This window comes from Fundulus heteroclitus, chromosome 4 (assembly GCF_011125445.2).
Source record: "Fundulus heteroclitus isolate FHET01 chromosome 4, MU-UCD_Fhet_4.1, whole genome shotgun sequence".
In the NCBI taxonomy this organism is placed as follows: Eukaryota; Metazoa; Chordata; class Actinopteri; order Cyprinodontiformes; family Fundulidae; genus Fundulus; species Fundulus heteroclitus.
This window is the reverse complement of record NC_046364.1, coordinates 40603230-40618254: the sequence shown is the minus strand read 5'-3', so window position 1 is coordinate 40618254 and position 15025 is coordinate 40603230. Positions and strand designations below refer to the sequence as shown.

The 15025-nt window shown below is 43.0% G+C and overlaps 1 protein-coding gene across 6 annotated transcripts; it reads right to left on the bottom strand.

Annotated features, from left to right (window-relative positions):
• Positions 1–2774: 2774 nt before the first annotated feature.
• tmco3 (transmembrane and coiled-coil domains 3) lies at positions 2775–14717 on the bottom strand. 6 transcript variants are annotated; one of them, XM_021322019.2, is made up of 16 exons: positions 14264–14717; positions 13051–13159; positions 12872–12979; positions 11651–11951; positions 9718–9885; positions 9374–9553; positions 9072–9272; positions 8842–8970; positions 8663–8755; positions 6039–6225; positions 5778–5895; positions 5485–5680; positions 5251–5401; positions 5054–5133; positions 4820–4969; positions 2775–3419 (listed from the first exon to the last, which is right to left on the bottom strand). In XM_021322019.2, the coding sequence occupies exons 4-16, from the start codon at positions 11906–11908 to the stop codon at positions 3306–3308; spliced, it is 2025 nt and encodes a 674-aa protein (XP_021177694.1). In that variant the 5' UTR covers positions 11909–11951; positions 12872–12979; positions 13051–13159; positions 14264–14717; the 3' UTR covers positions 2775–3305. The 6 variants fall into 6 exon arrangements, with proteins under 6 accessions (XP_021177694.1, XP_021177696.1, XP_021177692.1 ...); XM_021322021.2 differs by having other exon boundaries at positions 13065–13159; XM_021322017.2 differs by lacking the exon at positions 13051–13159 and having other exon boundaries at positions 14132–14717.
• Between the last annotated feature and the right edge of the window lie 308 nt (positions 14718–15025).

Genomic DNA, 15025 nt, shown 5'->3' with positions numbered 1-15025 from the left:
TATGGGTAGGTACAAGAACCACTTTTTAGTTTAATCTTCCCAGTCAGTTTCTAACCATCATAACTCTACTGTAGTTAACTTTATTCAAGGATTTTCATACAACCAAATAGTTTTTTCTTAATAAAATGATACAAGCATATCTCTAAAAACACAAAGAACACTAATGTTAATATAATTTTATGAAAATGTGTCAGAATTATATAAACCATTCTCCATAATCAAAGATTATTTTATTGACATTCCCATTGGTATTTCAACCATTTATCTTTTGTTGATGAGCACCAAGTCTTTGAGGTTGGAAGGCCTCCATGCCATCACCCTAATCTCCTTTAACAGACTCTACGTCAGTTTCAAGTCAGGATGTCTTTTTCCCTTCTTAGAAATGAAGAAAGTTTCCCTACTTTTGGAGTAGTTTACCTTTGCATGATAATCTTATCACCACAGGTAGACCAAGTTGGTTACTTCCCAAGTCTAAAGTCGTGTCACAAGTTAAAACTCACAAGCTCCAAGTCTGAAGGATTACATTTCAAATCATCAAGAATTCATAGTGAGCCATCCCTGAAACACAATACAGGAAAAAAACAAAATCTACAGCATTTAAATGTCACAATCTCAACAAATGCTTTCTGTAAATGTCTAAGTTCTGCCTTTGAAGGCCTTCAGCCTTGCCATGGACTGGCAACTTGTTCAGTGTGTACTCACCAACCTGCGTGTTGGCAGCGAGGATATCCTCCCTCACCCAAATGATGACTTGAATGAGACGCTCAACTCCAAGTCACAAGTCATTAGTATGAATCAAAGTTCAATCCCAAGTCTTTTCTACCTTAAGTGTCAAGTCATCAAGTCAAAGTCTACTCCTCTTATATCATCCATTTCTATCAGATAGCCTCTAAAACACTTCTCTTTATCTCATCAACCAACTCATTTACACATTTTCTCGTTTTTGTGAAAAAAAAAATTCAACCTGCAAAGAGATTCATGAACTAATTCACCAACATCCTCTTCAATATAAATGTAAACATCTAGATTTTTAATGCGATGGCAAATTTTGCATGCTAGGTGTGGCACATGCATCCTTTTGCCGTTTAAATATGGGTTACATAAGAGTGCTGATTGTGTTTGAATCGCTCTGATCAATCCCACCAACTGTATGACAAAATTTCCCAAACACTAAAACCAAATCCAGTATTCCTATAAACACAACAACCACACATAAACATCTTTCCATCAGGCTGCTATTTACCATCTCGTCCAACTAAGAGGATGATGAAGGGGATGAGATCTTTCAGAGATGTGCTGACTGCAAAGTTTGTAGGTTATCAGCTTATGCAGTTCTGCTCACATGCTTGCACACACAACCTTCCACACACACACACACACACACACACACACACACACAAACACACACACACACGACACGTGTGTCTCACTCACAGCTGACCGTTACGCAGTTGTTAGACAGGGTTTCCACAGCTGTTGAGAGCCAGACGTTTCCTCTGAAAAGATTAATAGGCCATCGCGTGGGTTTATGCATTCCAAGCTTGTTTGATTCTACACTACTGAAACGTTTCAGTTCCAAACATTTAAAAAAAAATCATTACAGTTACTTTTTCTTTCCTTTTTTTATACTGATGGAAAACACTTGTAATTGAAAAAAAGGCAACTTTAACTCTGGAAAATCAAAAAAAAAAAAGTGTTGACTGTCCCTAATAATGCAGGTGAACCTCTAGACCAGGGGTTCCCAAAGTGGGGGTCAGGTCCCCCTGGGAGGTAGTGAGACACGAGATAACCCAGATGATGATTCAAATTCCTGACCTCATGATTTCAGAGATATCCTTGTTTAAATGTAGGAAATTTATACCTTTAATTGTGGAAAATATATTTTTTCTCGCCCTGCGATAGACTGGTGATCTGTCCAGGGTGTACCCCGCCTCTCGCCCAGTGAACGCTGGAGATAGACACCAGCACCCCTAGCGACCCCACAGGGGATAGACACGTTAGAAAATGGATGGATGGATTTTTTTTTTCTCAAAAATGTACAACTTTTTGACATCAGAAAACATCCAATATTTGTCTGGCAAATTTGTGAAATTAATTTCAAAATTCCTGAGCTTTTTGTTAAAAGGAAAGTTACTCCTCCGTGGCAAACAACTTTTTTTCTTCATTCTACAATGGTCCAATACAATGTTCAGAGGGTAATTACAAGAATAAAGTCATAATATTAGGTGTACAAGAATAAAGACCCCCAAAATGGCGGTCGCTGGCTGTTGAAAATGAAATAAAAATTAAGAAACTTATTTTTTTTATAATACTTTTACTTAGGACATATGAATCAAAATTAATTCAACACTTCAATACAAATTAAGTCACGAAAATAAACATGAAAGTTGAGAGAAAATGGAAATTTAAATAAATAAAAAACCCTCGAACAAAAAGAAAGTATATGAAAGTCATACAATCGACAGTAATGTCTAATGGTGACCCATCATGCTTTTATAGGACAAAAGTCAGTGTAAAACTTCTTCATTTTAGTGCAGGAGCTGAGCTGAGCAGATCGGAGCAGAGCAGGCCCGTCGTTTTTGACATTCAGAGGACGAGTGGAGTTTAAGTTTCTTCACAAAACACCAGTGAATAAATTAGCAAATTAAATTGGGCTGAAGGATTTTCCTTTTCTTCATACTGAGTAGTGCACTCCAACGTACCTGAAAAACAAGATGTCTGGGCAGAGTTGTGTCTGAAGCTATCAGTAGCAAAAAGATGAGATTAAACCAAAGTACCATTGTCAGAGATTATGTTGTAATATATAATATGTTCTAATGTTATACAGTGGAGACCTTTTACCTCAGCACGAGGCAGAATCTGTTATCAATGATAACCTGAATCACAACAGAGAAAGCATAAACAGCAGTGTAATGGTGTCTATAGGGAAAAACACCCCCAAATAGGCAACCATTTACCTGAAAACTTAATATTGAACAAATGTCAGGTTCAGTCCATGGTTGTTTGTATGTTTGGTTCTAACAACAGAACAGTTTTAAGACAATGTTAATGTACACAATCAGATAGAGTTCAGTGTAATGAAATATAATGGTCAACATACAGTAGAAACTTAACAGTCAAAGGATAAAAAAAAAAAGAAACCTTCCAGTCAAAAGCTAGCAGATGTTTCTTTTCTGCTTTCAATATTATGAGCAGCAGTAAAAAGAGATTTGGTCCAGCAGAAAAAGTAATAGACTTCATGCGATAACGCTGCCAACTCTGGAAAAGTCACCGGGGAACACTTTTTAGCCCTGAAGTCGGTGAGGTCACGTGAGCGCCTTGCGTTCGGCGCGAGGAACCCATCTGTGTGTCGTGACTCTCCACAGCAGCGGAGCCAGCAGCAAGCTGAGCGTGGTGACACTGAGGACCAGCAGGTACACCTGAGCAGAGACAGGGAGTGTTACTCAGGACATACACCGTGTGGTTGTTAACGTCGCTGAGACATCTAGTGTGTATCTGCTCAGGGGACAAACACAGAAGAGAGATTAACAAGATCTGTCCGCAATAAGTAATAATGACACCTAGTGTCTCAAATCAGTACAACAGCCTGCCAGCGACAACAATCTAATATGCCGTTTTTAATCGGTTCTGTTGATGCTGCGAAACCCCACTGAGTTTTAACTTACACAGGACACGTGTAAGTTTCCACTTATGTTACTGGCTTCTATATAAATAAACTGTTTTACTGTTTTCAAATGTTCTTTTTTTTGTTTCTACATTCTATCCCTACTTGCTTTTATTCCTATATTTTAATCATGTAAAGCACTTTGCATTGTCTCTGTACTGAATTGTGCTATATAAATAAATTTGCCTTGCCTTGCCTTGCCTTATGTGAACAGGCTGCCAAGAAAAAATACCAAATGCTGTGCTCTGTTTTGGGAACCCTGGGAACTCTTATATGATTGGCTCAGGAACCAGGAAGTAAACACGGGCTACACACTGCACTGAAGTTGTTTTGGACCGTACCTCTAGGTTTGAAAGGAGAAAAACTTGACTAAGACATTCCTGATGGAGAGGACTGATTGTTTATAAGGAATGGTACTTCCATCCTAGGTGATAAATTAGAATGATTCTGATTCATTTTGCAGGACATTTCTTATTTATTGCTCCTCTAATTTTAAATCTGAAATCTGAATCATAAATTTACAAATTTCCCCTAGTTTAATTGAGTTAAGATGAGTATTACATGGCAAGCCTCTCATAATTAACATTTTAGGCATCTTTACTTGAATTAAATTCTCTAAAAAAAAAAAAATTCTACTTGCCTTGACTAAACAGACTATTAAAATTTTCATTTATGGACTCAAAACTAACAGATCTTGTCAGGCCACGTTTGACTGACTTTGCAGGTATTAACACTTGAGTAAATGCTGGTAGATTACATTATGACTCAATTCAAACAAACAAAATAAATATCATACATCACACCATTTTTTTAATCTAGTTTCTTACCAATTAACTTTTTTTACATTCTCTTATACATTATTAGAACTAAATTCGTAATGAACCTGCTTGCAATTTACCGATATTTGCAAACAGAAATCAAGAAAGGCATAAAACCTTGAGTAAAATGCAGCCTGGGAAAAATCTAAATAAAAATAAAGTAACTATGGTCACAATTGCAGAGTTTCTTTTGGTAAATCCTCCGCTCGTGTAAATTAATGATGTCTGTACTGTTTCACGATTGGCTAAAAAAAAAGGACACTGGCCCGACAGAAAACTCAAAAACAGCACAATTGTTGCTAAAGGTGCAAAACGTTTCATAAACTTCATCACTGACCTCCCTGGAGATGATGCCAGCGCGACGCGCACGGCTGCCCAAGACGAAGGAGAACTCGCTGACCTGAGCCAGACCAGCGGAGACGATCCACCGTATGTGTCGGGAACTCGGAGGCAAGATGGCCGACAGCACCAGCACGGCCATGACAAACTGGGAAAATAAGAGAGGTCAGGAGGAGAGGACGGTCTGACAGCAAGGAGCAAAAACTGGAGAGCAACAGAGAGACCGCTTAACCTTCATGACGACGAGTGTAAGCGTCAGCACTACCAGGATGGTGAGCTCGTACAGCACAAAGGTAGGGAACACGTGAAGACCTGCAGCATCACACAGACAAAGAGCAAGTTTCAGCGCCCACTCCATGGGAACACTACCAAAAAAACAACAACAACCAGGCCATTATATCAGGGAAAGATCATCGTGCTCTGCCTAACCAATAGAGGCAAAGAAGATGATGGCGAGGAAGTCTCTGATTGGCTCGATGCACCCCATGACCTCGGCTGTGACCATGTGGCCCTGCGACGACAGCAAAGCTCCTGCCAAGAAGCAGCCCAACTCCATGGAAACATCCAGAAGCTCTGTCACCTGAAACACCCAACAGAACCTCGCTCTTCACTCCGAATTCAAGAACACATCAGCAATCCCCACCAGGTGTCTTTTACTCATACCGTCAGCATGAAAAAGACAAAAGCTGCCATCCCCAGCACCAGGATCTCCTTGTTGCCTTTGCTCTCGGCGTGAAGTTTCTTGTAAAACGGACCGATTAGAAAGGACCTGAGCGCCAAGCACAGCAGCAGCACGGCGGCCAGCGACACCAGCACCTGAGCCAGGAGCTTCAGCACGCGCAGACCTCCGAACAGAACGCTGGTTTGAACAGGGGGAAACAGAAGGTTCACAGCGTTGTGAGGCCTTATCTTGAAAAACGAGGAACAAAAAGGAGGACAAATTGTGACTTAGCTACCTGTCCAAGTCTCCGTTCTGCGCCTGGATCAGAGTGGGCATGACTGCGATGAAGAGGCCGAGCTGAACGTCCTGCATCACCAACATCCCGAGGAGAACGCTGCTGTAGTCCAGTTCCCCTGCCAAACGCACACAGTGGTGTTTAAAACTGTAAAAACCGCCAGTAATCTGAGGATAGCGTCCCTGGTCTGTCAAACTTTATCAGCCATGTGTCGCTACTCTTTAAGGATAAATATGAGTTTCTGAAAAGGTTTCCCCATACCTTCCCTGTCCACCCTGCTTCCTCCTGCCAGGAAGCGCGACACCAGCGGAGTGCTGGACAGGGACAGACAGGTGGAAACGAAGACCGTCTGGTTGGGCCGGATGTGAAGAAGCTGGCCCCATAGCAGCCCGGCCGCCACCATCAGCAGACTCAGGTAGCACGAGCCCTGAACTGAGGTCTTCCATACCTGAGCGCACACAAAGCACAAACGTCAGCAGAGCACGAGGAAAGCCATTGTTGAAAAAAAGCTGAGACAGGTCCCACCTGGCTAAATGCAAGACAATCCTGCAACCTTTGTCAATACACCTGGATGACATAATCATTAGCAAGACTCTGTAGGACTGGGGGTGAGTGAAGGGGTTATTAAAGTCATTTGTTCGGGTATTTTGGACTTGGGACTCAGCCAAAAGTGGCAGGACACCGACTGTCGAAGGCCGTGGTTTGAAACCACTAGAGAACCTGTTAAGAGACTAAAAGGTCTTGAGACCAGAGGTACAACAGAACCGGTTTATTAGAATGGCCCAATCAAAATCCAGACCGAAAACCACTTAGTCTGTGAAAAGACTTGAAAAAGCTTGTTTGCAAATGTCTAGAATCTAATTTGAGATTATGGGTAAAATGTTCACTCTCTGCTCAAAGCTAGTAGAGACTTACTCCAAAGAACCTGGAATTGCTGATAACGCCAAAAGGTTGGTGCTACAAAGTGTCGACTCATGGGGTAAAACACAAAATGCACTTTTCAGAATTTTATTTGTTAAAAATATATATTTTTCAAACATCCTTTTCCTTCCTCTTTACGGTGATGCTCCATTTGTCGTTCATCTATCATATAAAATAAATTGAAGGTTATGGTCAACACCTTCCACTCTGCATACTGGGGGGAGGTGGTGGAGCGCGTGGACCACAGCATAAAGTTTCTGGGCGTTCACATCTCCTCCGACCTCTCCTGGACTATGAACACCTCCCACCTGGTGAAGAAGGCTCAACAACGACTCTTCTTCCTCAGGAAACTGAAACTGTCTGGACTTTCTGCTCCGCTGTTAAAAACGTTGGCAGAGCTACGATAGAAAGCGTTTCATGTCTCAGCATAATAGTGTGGTATGGGAGTTGCACAGTGCAGGAGAGGAAGGATTTGGCACGGGTGGGGAGGACAGTGCAAGGGACTGTGGGATGCCATCTATAAGATCTGGACACGGTTCATTGCTGCTTGAGTCCAGAGGAGGGCCAGACGCATCGCCACAGATCCCAGCCCTCATGGTAAGGCCCTGTTTGCCCCACTTCCATCAAGAAAGCACTCTAGAAACAAACTAATAGACACAAAAAAACGCTTCTTTCCAAAAGTACAGTGGTGTGAAAAAGTGTTTGCCCCTTCCTCATTTCCTGTTCCTTTGCATGTTTGTCACACTTAAGTGTTTCGGAACATCAAACCAATTTAAACAATAGTCAAGGAAAACACAAGTAAACATAAAATGCAATTTGTAAATGAAGGTGTTTATTAATAAAGGTGAAAAAAAAATCCAAACCATCATGGCCCTGTGTGAAAAAGTGATTGCCCCCTAAACTTAATAACTGGTTGGGCCACCCTTAGCAGCAACAACTGCAACCAAGCGTTTGCAATAACGTGCAATGAGGCTTTTACAGTGTCCTGGAGGAATTTTGGCCCACTCATCTTTGCAGAATTGTCCTAATTCAGTTACATTAGAGGGTTTTCGAGCCTTTTTAAGGTCATACCACAACATCTCATTAGGATTCAGGTCAGGAATTTGGCTAGGCCATTCCAAAGTCTTCATTTTGTTTTTCTTCAGCCATTCAGTGGTGGACTTGCTGGTGTGTTTAGGATCATTGTCCTGCTGCAGAACCCAAGTTCGTTTCAGCTTGAGTACATGAACAGATGGTCGGACATTCTCCTTCAGGATCTCTTGGTAGACAGCAGAATCCATAGTTCCTTTTATCACGGCAAGTCTTCCAGGTCCTGAAGCAGCAAAACAGCCTGGGTGTGGCTAGAGAAATTGAACTCAGGTGTGGACAACCACAGTTATATTATGTTTTAACAAGGGGGACAATCACTTTTTCACACAGGGCCATGATGGTTTGGATTTTTTTTCACCTTTAATAATAAACACCTTCATTTACAAATTGCATTTTGTGTTTATTTGTGTTGTCCTTGGCTATTGTTTAAATTGGTTTGATGTTCCGAAACACTTAAGTGTGACAAACATGCAAAGAAACAGGAAATGAGGAAGGGGGCAAACACTTTTTCACACCACTGTATATATTTAGTGTGGAAATATTTCTGTTTTCTGTTCTGTTATCTGTGTACATCCTGAGCTGGTGCACCATGGTGACAATACAGATTCTCGATCCTTGAAAAAAGGTTTAAGGGGTGTTCATGAAACCAAAACTTTGACTTTTATATGAAATATACGTCTGTATTTAGCTTTCAAGTTCATTAAAATGTATTCATATTACCTGATGACGCACAATACATAGCATAGCAATGTTATGATGTAAGAAAAACCCACATACATTGTTGCAGATGGGACAACTTGTACGTCTTTACTGCATTTAGTAAGACAACAGAAGACAGCGACCATCACTAAGGTTTCAAAGTCTTTCTCGTTTACCTTTCGAAGGCGCTCGGGGGAGAACTCCAACCCGACCACGAAGAGAGTAAAGAAGACGCCCAACTCTCCCAGAGTCTCCACCTGGACTATAGACTGCAAGAAGAAAAAAGCCAGTCGTCAAGCTTACAGCTTAGCAAAAGCTGCGCTGTTCTTGGAGCTGCTGCAGCAGGGACCCGCACCTTGATGCTGTTGAGGCCAGAGGGGCCGAGCAGGACCCCGCACATGATGTAGCCAAACATAGGAGGAAGACCCATCAGGGAGCAAACCCAGCCGCAAGGCAGGGACAGCATCACCACTGACACCAGGTCCTGCAAATACAACAGCCAGTTAAGTGAAAAACCTATTGATGCCGTCTTCTTCTGCAGCCGGGAGAAAAGCAGGATCACCCGGGGAGGGAGCCATCACTGACCTTGATGAAGTGATGGTCTGCTCTCGGCATGGTGGAGTCGCGGGGTTTCGTCAGCACGTACTGGTTGTTCTGCGAGTCAATGAGCATGCTGAGCCCCAAACCATCCTCCACCTCTTCCTGGGTGGACTTGTTCTTCTTCTTCCCTCCTTTCTCCTCGTCCTCTTCCACTCTGAGCACCGCTTCGACATTCACTCCCTTCATCTGCACAGAGCGGAGCATCTGCACATAACCGCCGCGTCCGACTTGAACGACTACTCAGCGCGCGCGTGTTCTCCTAAATTCAGCAGGGTTCACATGCAGACCTGTTTGTTGTTGTCGAAGGCGTGCTCCTCGATCTCCTCCTCCAGGCGGTCCGCTGCCTTCCGGACGTCCTCCAGGATTTCCTCCAGGATGGACAGCGTCTTGTTCTGGGCCAAAGCGCTCTTCAGGGCTTCCTGCTGGTGCTTCTCCGCAGCCACCAGCTCCATGTACTCCTGTTCCTCCTGCAAAGGTTAGAAAGAAAACGTGACGTGGCGTTTTTCCACCTTTCATTCGGCAGGTGCGGGCGCAGTGGATCCCAGAGAGCTGAGATCGGGGCCTGTTTTCATTCAGCTAGCCGAGGTAATCGCTTGCATGCACAGGATGCACAAAGCTCTGCAGACTTGACCTTTATAGCTGCCTCTCTGAGGGCCTCCAGCCTCTGCCTGCTGCTCTCCTTCATATTGACCACGTCCCTGTAGTCTCCCTGCAGCACCCTCTGCAGGCCGTGCACCGCCTGGAACACCAGGTGCTCGCTCTCGTTCAGCTCCTTCTGGAAAACCTCCAGGGTGTGAACCTTGATGCAGACGGAAACAAGGACGAAAGAAAAGAGTTAACTTATGTCGATCTGCATAACCTGGAGGGTTTATGAACAGGACATCCAGATTTTAGATCATAAGAAAGGTGGCTTCGAATATATAAACTTGGTCACAAAGAGCCTATTTGGCCAGGTCATCGACAAATATATAGTATAAATAATAACTCAACCAATAACATGTTTCGCTGAGTCAGAATTTGATGTTGATTACAACACATTTAGATTTAGACTACACATTTTCTGACGTCTTTGTACATTTAAAACGTTTGTCAGCTCGAGCTCATTTGATTTAATTGTGAATAATAACAGTTATCATACTTCATAAAGGCATCGTTTCAATAAACAAAGTGTCAGTAGGAGCTCTAATTGGGTCATCTCGTAGATAAGGCTCTTTGTTCCCGGACAAAACAGCTGAATTGAACTGGACCAACTAAGGAGCAAGCTGATGCTCTTTTCCCTCACTGCAAAATCGGAGCTAAAAATAAGTAAAGTTTTCTGAAAATTAGTTTATCTGTCCTTGATTTGAGCAGGTAAATAAGATGATTTGCCAATAGAATAAGATTTTTGCACTTAAAATAGGAACAACTCATCTCCATCATCTTATTTCAAGTGCAGGATGTCTAATTATCTTAATTTAGGGGTCAAAACACTTATTCCATTGGCAGATGATTTTATTTACCTGCTCAAATCAAGGACAGAAACACTATGTTTAAGAACATTTTGCTTATTTTTAGATCTGTTTTTGTAGAGCTTTTTGTGCTTATGAATCCTGGAGTGTCCCTTTTTAAGACGTTTTACCTCGCTGACTTATTTTTGTGTGACATAATCGGGCACGTGGTATTTGAAAGTAGTGGCAAGCCCCGCCCATGTTCAGGCTGTCTAACAGGTTATCATCCCGGCTCATTTGTGCTTCAGCTGCTTCTCTGCACGAGTGTTAAAGGGGACATATCACACAAAATCCACTTTTTTTAGCCCTTAAATGTGTTTTGTTGTGCACTCGGAGTCTCTGGGAGTGCAGGAAATTTAAATGTAGTCTCTCCAGGAGCTGCATAGATATCTTTATATTCTGTTTTGGTCATATTTTTCAAGCCATTGTGTTTTCTATTACGTTTTTTGAACAATTACATCACAGCAATTGCATCAGAGCTGCCAAACAAAGGTCATGGACTTTCCAGCTTACCAATTTTGCGAATCGGCCATTTTTTATCTCCCGCAGCGATTTTGCAGTCCAAGCTGAAGGCTGCAAAAGCTACAAGTGGATAAATCAAAATGCCCGGTTGTTCATTACACTGTTCCCTAGCATACTACTAAAATGGCCGAACAGAGCGGAGTGGAACGCTCTGCGCCCTGGAGGGGGGACAGGGTGTGAAGTGCCTCCAGCTAGATTTAAAGGGACAGCACCAAAACAAGTCGTTCTCAGACGCAAAATCAGGAAAGTGGAGAAAAAAGGGGAGAATGTGGGGGGTAAATTACCGGGGAAAGCATTGCTCTTCCGCTTTACACACACCACAACTGAATGATTTCAACGTGAAAAAGAAGAAACTCAAGAGCGTGATGTGTCCCCTTTAAGTCTGCTAGCCTTAATCCCACTACCTTGACTGCAATGCAGACACAGCAGTGTTCAAAAGCTATGAGCTATCCCGGTCACCCCAAACAGCTGAACACCCTATAACTCCTTCATTATTATTATTATTATTATTATTATTATTTCAGCAAAAGAAGGGCCGTCTGGTGATGACGGTACCTGGAAGTGCTTCTCTGGCTCTGACAGGCTTTGGTCTCTTCCCGCGGCCACGGCAGCGACCGCCAGCTTGTTGACGGCCACATTCTTCTGCCGCAGCAGACCCACCAGCCGCTTGCAGTTGTTGGTCACCCAGCTGTGGCCGTGCGCCGGCGTTTTGCTCCGGTAGAGCTTGGCGGCATGCCGGGCCACCTGCTCCTTTGGAAGCACGGCGAGTGCCTCAGACAGGCCGAGGCACAGCAGCCAGCAAAGGACCTGCATCCAAACCGCTTCACCAAGGCGAGGAGTTTGAGAAACGTGAGACCTGGAGGAGAGACAGAGTGGTACAAAGGGCTTAGATTTTGATAGCGAATCCTGTAAAAAAAAGAAAGAATTACGTTTACCTTTTTTTTCAGTAACTATCTGTGTAACCAAGCCTATTGATTTCTTGATTGGGGTCTAAAAGGGAGGTTTTTAGGACCTGAAGGGCCAGAGAAGGCTGACATTTGTAAGAATGGAAACATTGCAGCAAATATTAGAGGCCAAAAACACACTCTTCATGTCGGTGGCAGAGGTCTATTTGCATGGTTATCAGTATATCTCTGTGCTACCTCGAGGAAAGTCGCTGATATTCAAAGCATCACTGCTACAGATTATGCTTTCAAACATGAGCCAGGATTTTCCTTTCCAGTAACGCGACGTCTTTCATCATTTCCGATCTTTAAAAAAAGGCTGCTCAGTAGATGCACGTGACGATCCCCGAAACGTCATATCAGGAGACCGTTGTGTCAATCTAAGTCGCTACAACTAAGACCTCAGCCGCTGCAAATATACAGCAATAACAAAAAGGTCTAGGATGTCGTTCTGCATTTTCAAAAGCAATTCCCAAATGGAATTCCACCGGAAAACACCCTCAAGTTAGCAAAATATTTGAGAAAGTTTCCAGAAGTTGTTTTTTTTTTTTTATCATTATTTGAGCACTTAGGGTTATCTTTTTCAAAGAGGATGTTTTCAGAAGGAACACGGGATGTGCACATGATGCCACCTCATATTTACAGTTTAATTGAGGGTGTGGCTCCAACAGAAATGACAGCCAACAGTTCAGTGCTACCTGCCTGTCTGCTAACACCTCAGCATTCACATCATTCCTGCCTCTATCAAAGACCACAAGTAAACTAAACATCATTCACAGCTTGTGTTTCGATTTGTCAATCACGTTAACATCCGGGCCACGGCTGAGCTTACCTTAGGCAGCATGAGTCAAGCTGGGCTCCTCTAAATTTCAAGGAAACTCCTCCTCTGTCCTCCTTCCTTCGTCTGATCGCTGGAGATCAGGGGCACCACTGTTCACATCTGGACCACAGATTCAAAAGTAAGCATCAACAGACAAGCAGGTCAGTAGTGTCATTTGCAATAAAACATACTGTAAGTAAAGTACTATTTCACTTCTTGACAGGTGTCTGGAGAAAGGTGGCCCATTGGTCGCAGGGCAACACAGAGACCTACAGGGAAAACAACCAGGCATGCTCCTACCTAAAGGCAATTTAGAGACACCAATTATTCTAATGCCGTGGTTTTTGGACTGAGGGAGGAAGCCGGAGAACCCGGAGAAGACGAGGAGAACACGCAAACTCAACGCTGGAAGAGCCAAGGCCGGGATTTGAACCCAGGCCCTTCTTGCTGGTAGGCAACAACAGCGCTTATCACTGTGGTGAGTTTGTTTTCCCCCCATCGGTCTTTGAGATGCGTTTGTGAAGCCACAAAAAAATGGGGCATTGAGTGCCTCTTGTCATTGAAACAAAATAAGGTCAATGTAGCCTTAAAATCTCAATAGCTAGGCTGGTTAAAGCTGAACTGACCCTTAGAGTCATTAAACACAGTTTGTAATCAGTCATCTTTTCATCCCTTCAGTAACAACATCAAAAACAGCAGAGTATACTCGTTTCTAAACTTCACCAATTTAGATAGGATCTATACCCTAACTTTCTTGAAACTTTGGATCATTCTATGATGATGATCTAAAATGCATTGGATACGAAAACGATTCCTGTTTTGTTGTTGTTGTTGTTTTTAACTTAAACCTTATTGTGATATTGTTGACATGTAATCTCACAAATTAAATTAAGTTTTTGCAACAAAAAAAGTATTTTCAAAAATCGCTTGTATTATATTTTAGAATAATCCATTCCAGGTTTGACCAGTCTTGGGATTGACCTCATCTTAGATGGTCTAGATAACAATAAACGACTGAAACAAGCCCAAATTTGAAATCACATTTTTTGTTCTTACTAATAAAGGTTTAAGAGAAGAAAAATACAACAACATTTATGTTTTAAAGAATCCTTAAATCAATGTAGAACAATCACCGTTTTTGACAACTGCGAATCTGCGGATGGTAAAAATACTGCTGTCCAAATAATTATTTAATGGACTCCCGACTCGCCAGGACATCCAGACTTCAACGACAGAGGTGGAAACGTAAAACCCACGCAGAAACACGCATACCGTCCCAAGCAGCACCCTGAGTCCAACATACCGGAAAACACCGCAGCCGGTAAAAAAAACAAAAAAAACAAAACGTCCATCAGTTTGGCTCCACGCGCGGATGATTAAGCAAAAGCTGCGGCTGCTAGTGACCTGAAGTCCTCGCTTCCTCCTGGCTCAGCGGAGGAAGAAGCAGAAACGGGAACAATCGTGTAGTTGTTGCTCGACACCGACACCGACACCCCTCCCCTGCCACATAGCCGGAGCCAGCGGCGGAGCAGAGCGGGCGCTCCCTCCTGCTCCTCCTGCTCCTCCTGCTGCTGCTGCTGCTTCCTCCCGTCCAGCCGTTGGTGACGCCGGTCTCCCAGCACACAGGAGGAGGGGAGAGCAACGGTGAGTCTTAGCCGCTCTCTCTGAACACCACCCCGCGGACGCGCGTCTGGGTTTTTTTTTTTTTTTGTTGTTGTTGAAAGTTGTGTTTTTTTTTCTGCTCTGTAGTTTGTCGATTTTTTTAAACGACTTATTCTCTAAATGTTTTGTTTACGGAGCTGTCAGTCCAGCTCCAACCGGCGGGGTTGGTTCACCCTCTCTCTCCCAGGGTGACATAACGTGCGCCGCCGCCGCCGCCGCTGCTAACAGTTTGTGCTAATCATAGCAAACAAGATGACTTAACAGGTTATTTTCGATGTAAAGCCTTTATTTAAATAACCGTTAGCTCAAACGGGTAGCTGGCGTTAAAATACTGTTGCTTCATGTTAACAACACAATTATCATCGCGCTGTAAGTTTTGATTGCACCGTCAGATTACTTCCGAAACATCTTAATCGGAGCTGATCTGGGAGTTGTAGTTTTTTGTTTGTTTGTGGTTTTTTTTTTTTTTTTTTTTTTTCTTCAGACGTTTCGGTCACTTCGCAC

Coding starts and splice junctions, on each gene's coding strand:
- tmco3 (XM_021322017.2), bottom strand. CDS start 11,908: ATGCAGGTCCTTTGCTGGCTGCTGTGCCTCGGCCTGTCTGAGGCACTC. Junction 5,896..6,038: donor AAGCAGGGTGGACAGGGAAG/GTATGGGGAAAC, acceptor TGCGTTTGGCAG/GGGAACTGGACTACAGCAGC. Junction 5,134..5,250: donor CATCTTCTTTGCCTCTATTG/GTTAGGCAGAGC, acceptor GTGATGCTGCAG/GTCTTCACGTGTTCCCTACC.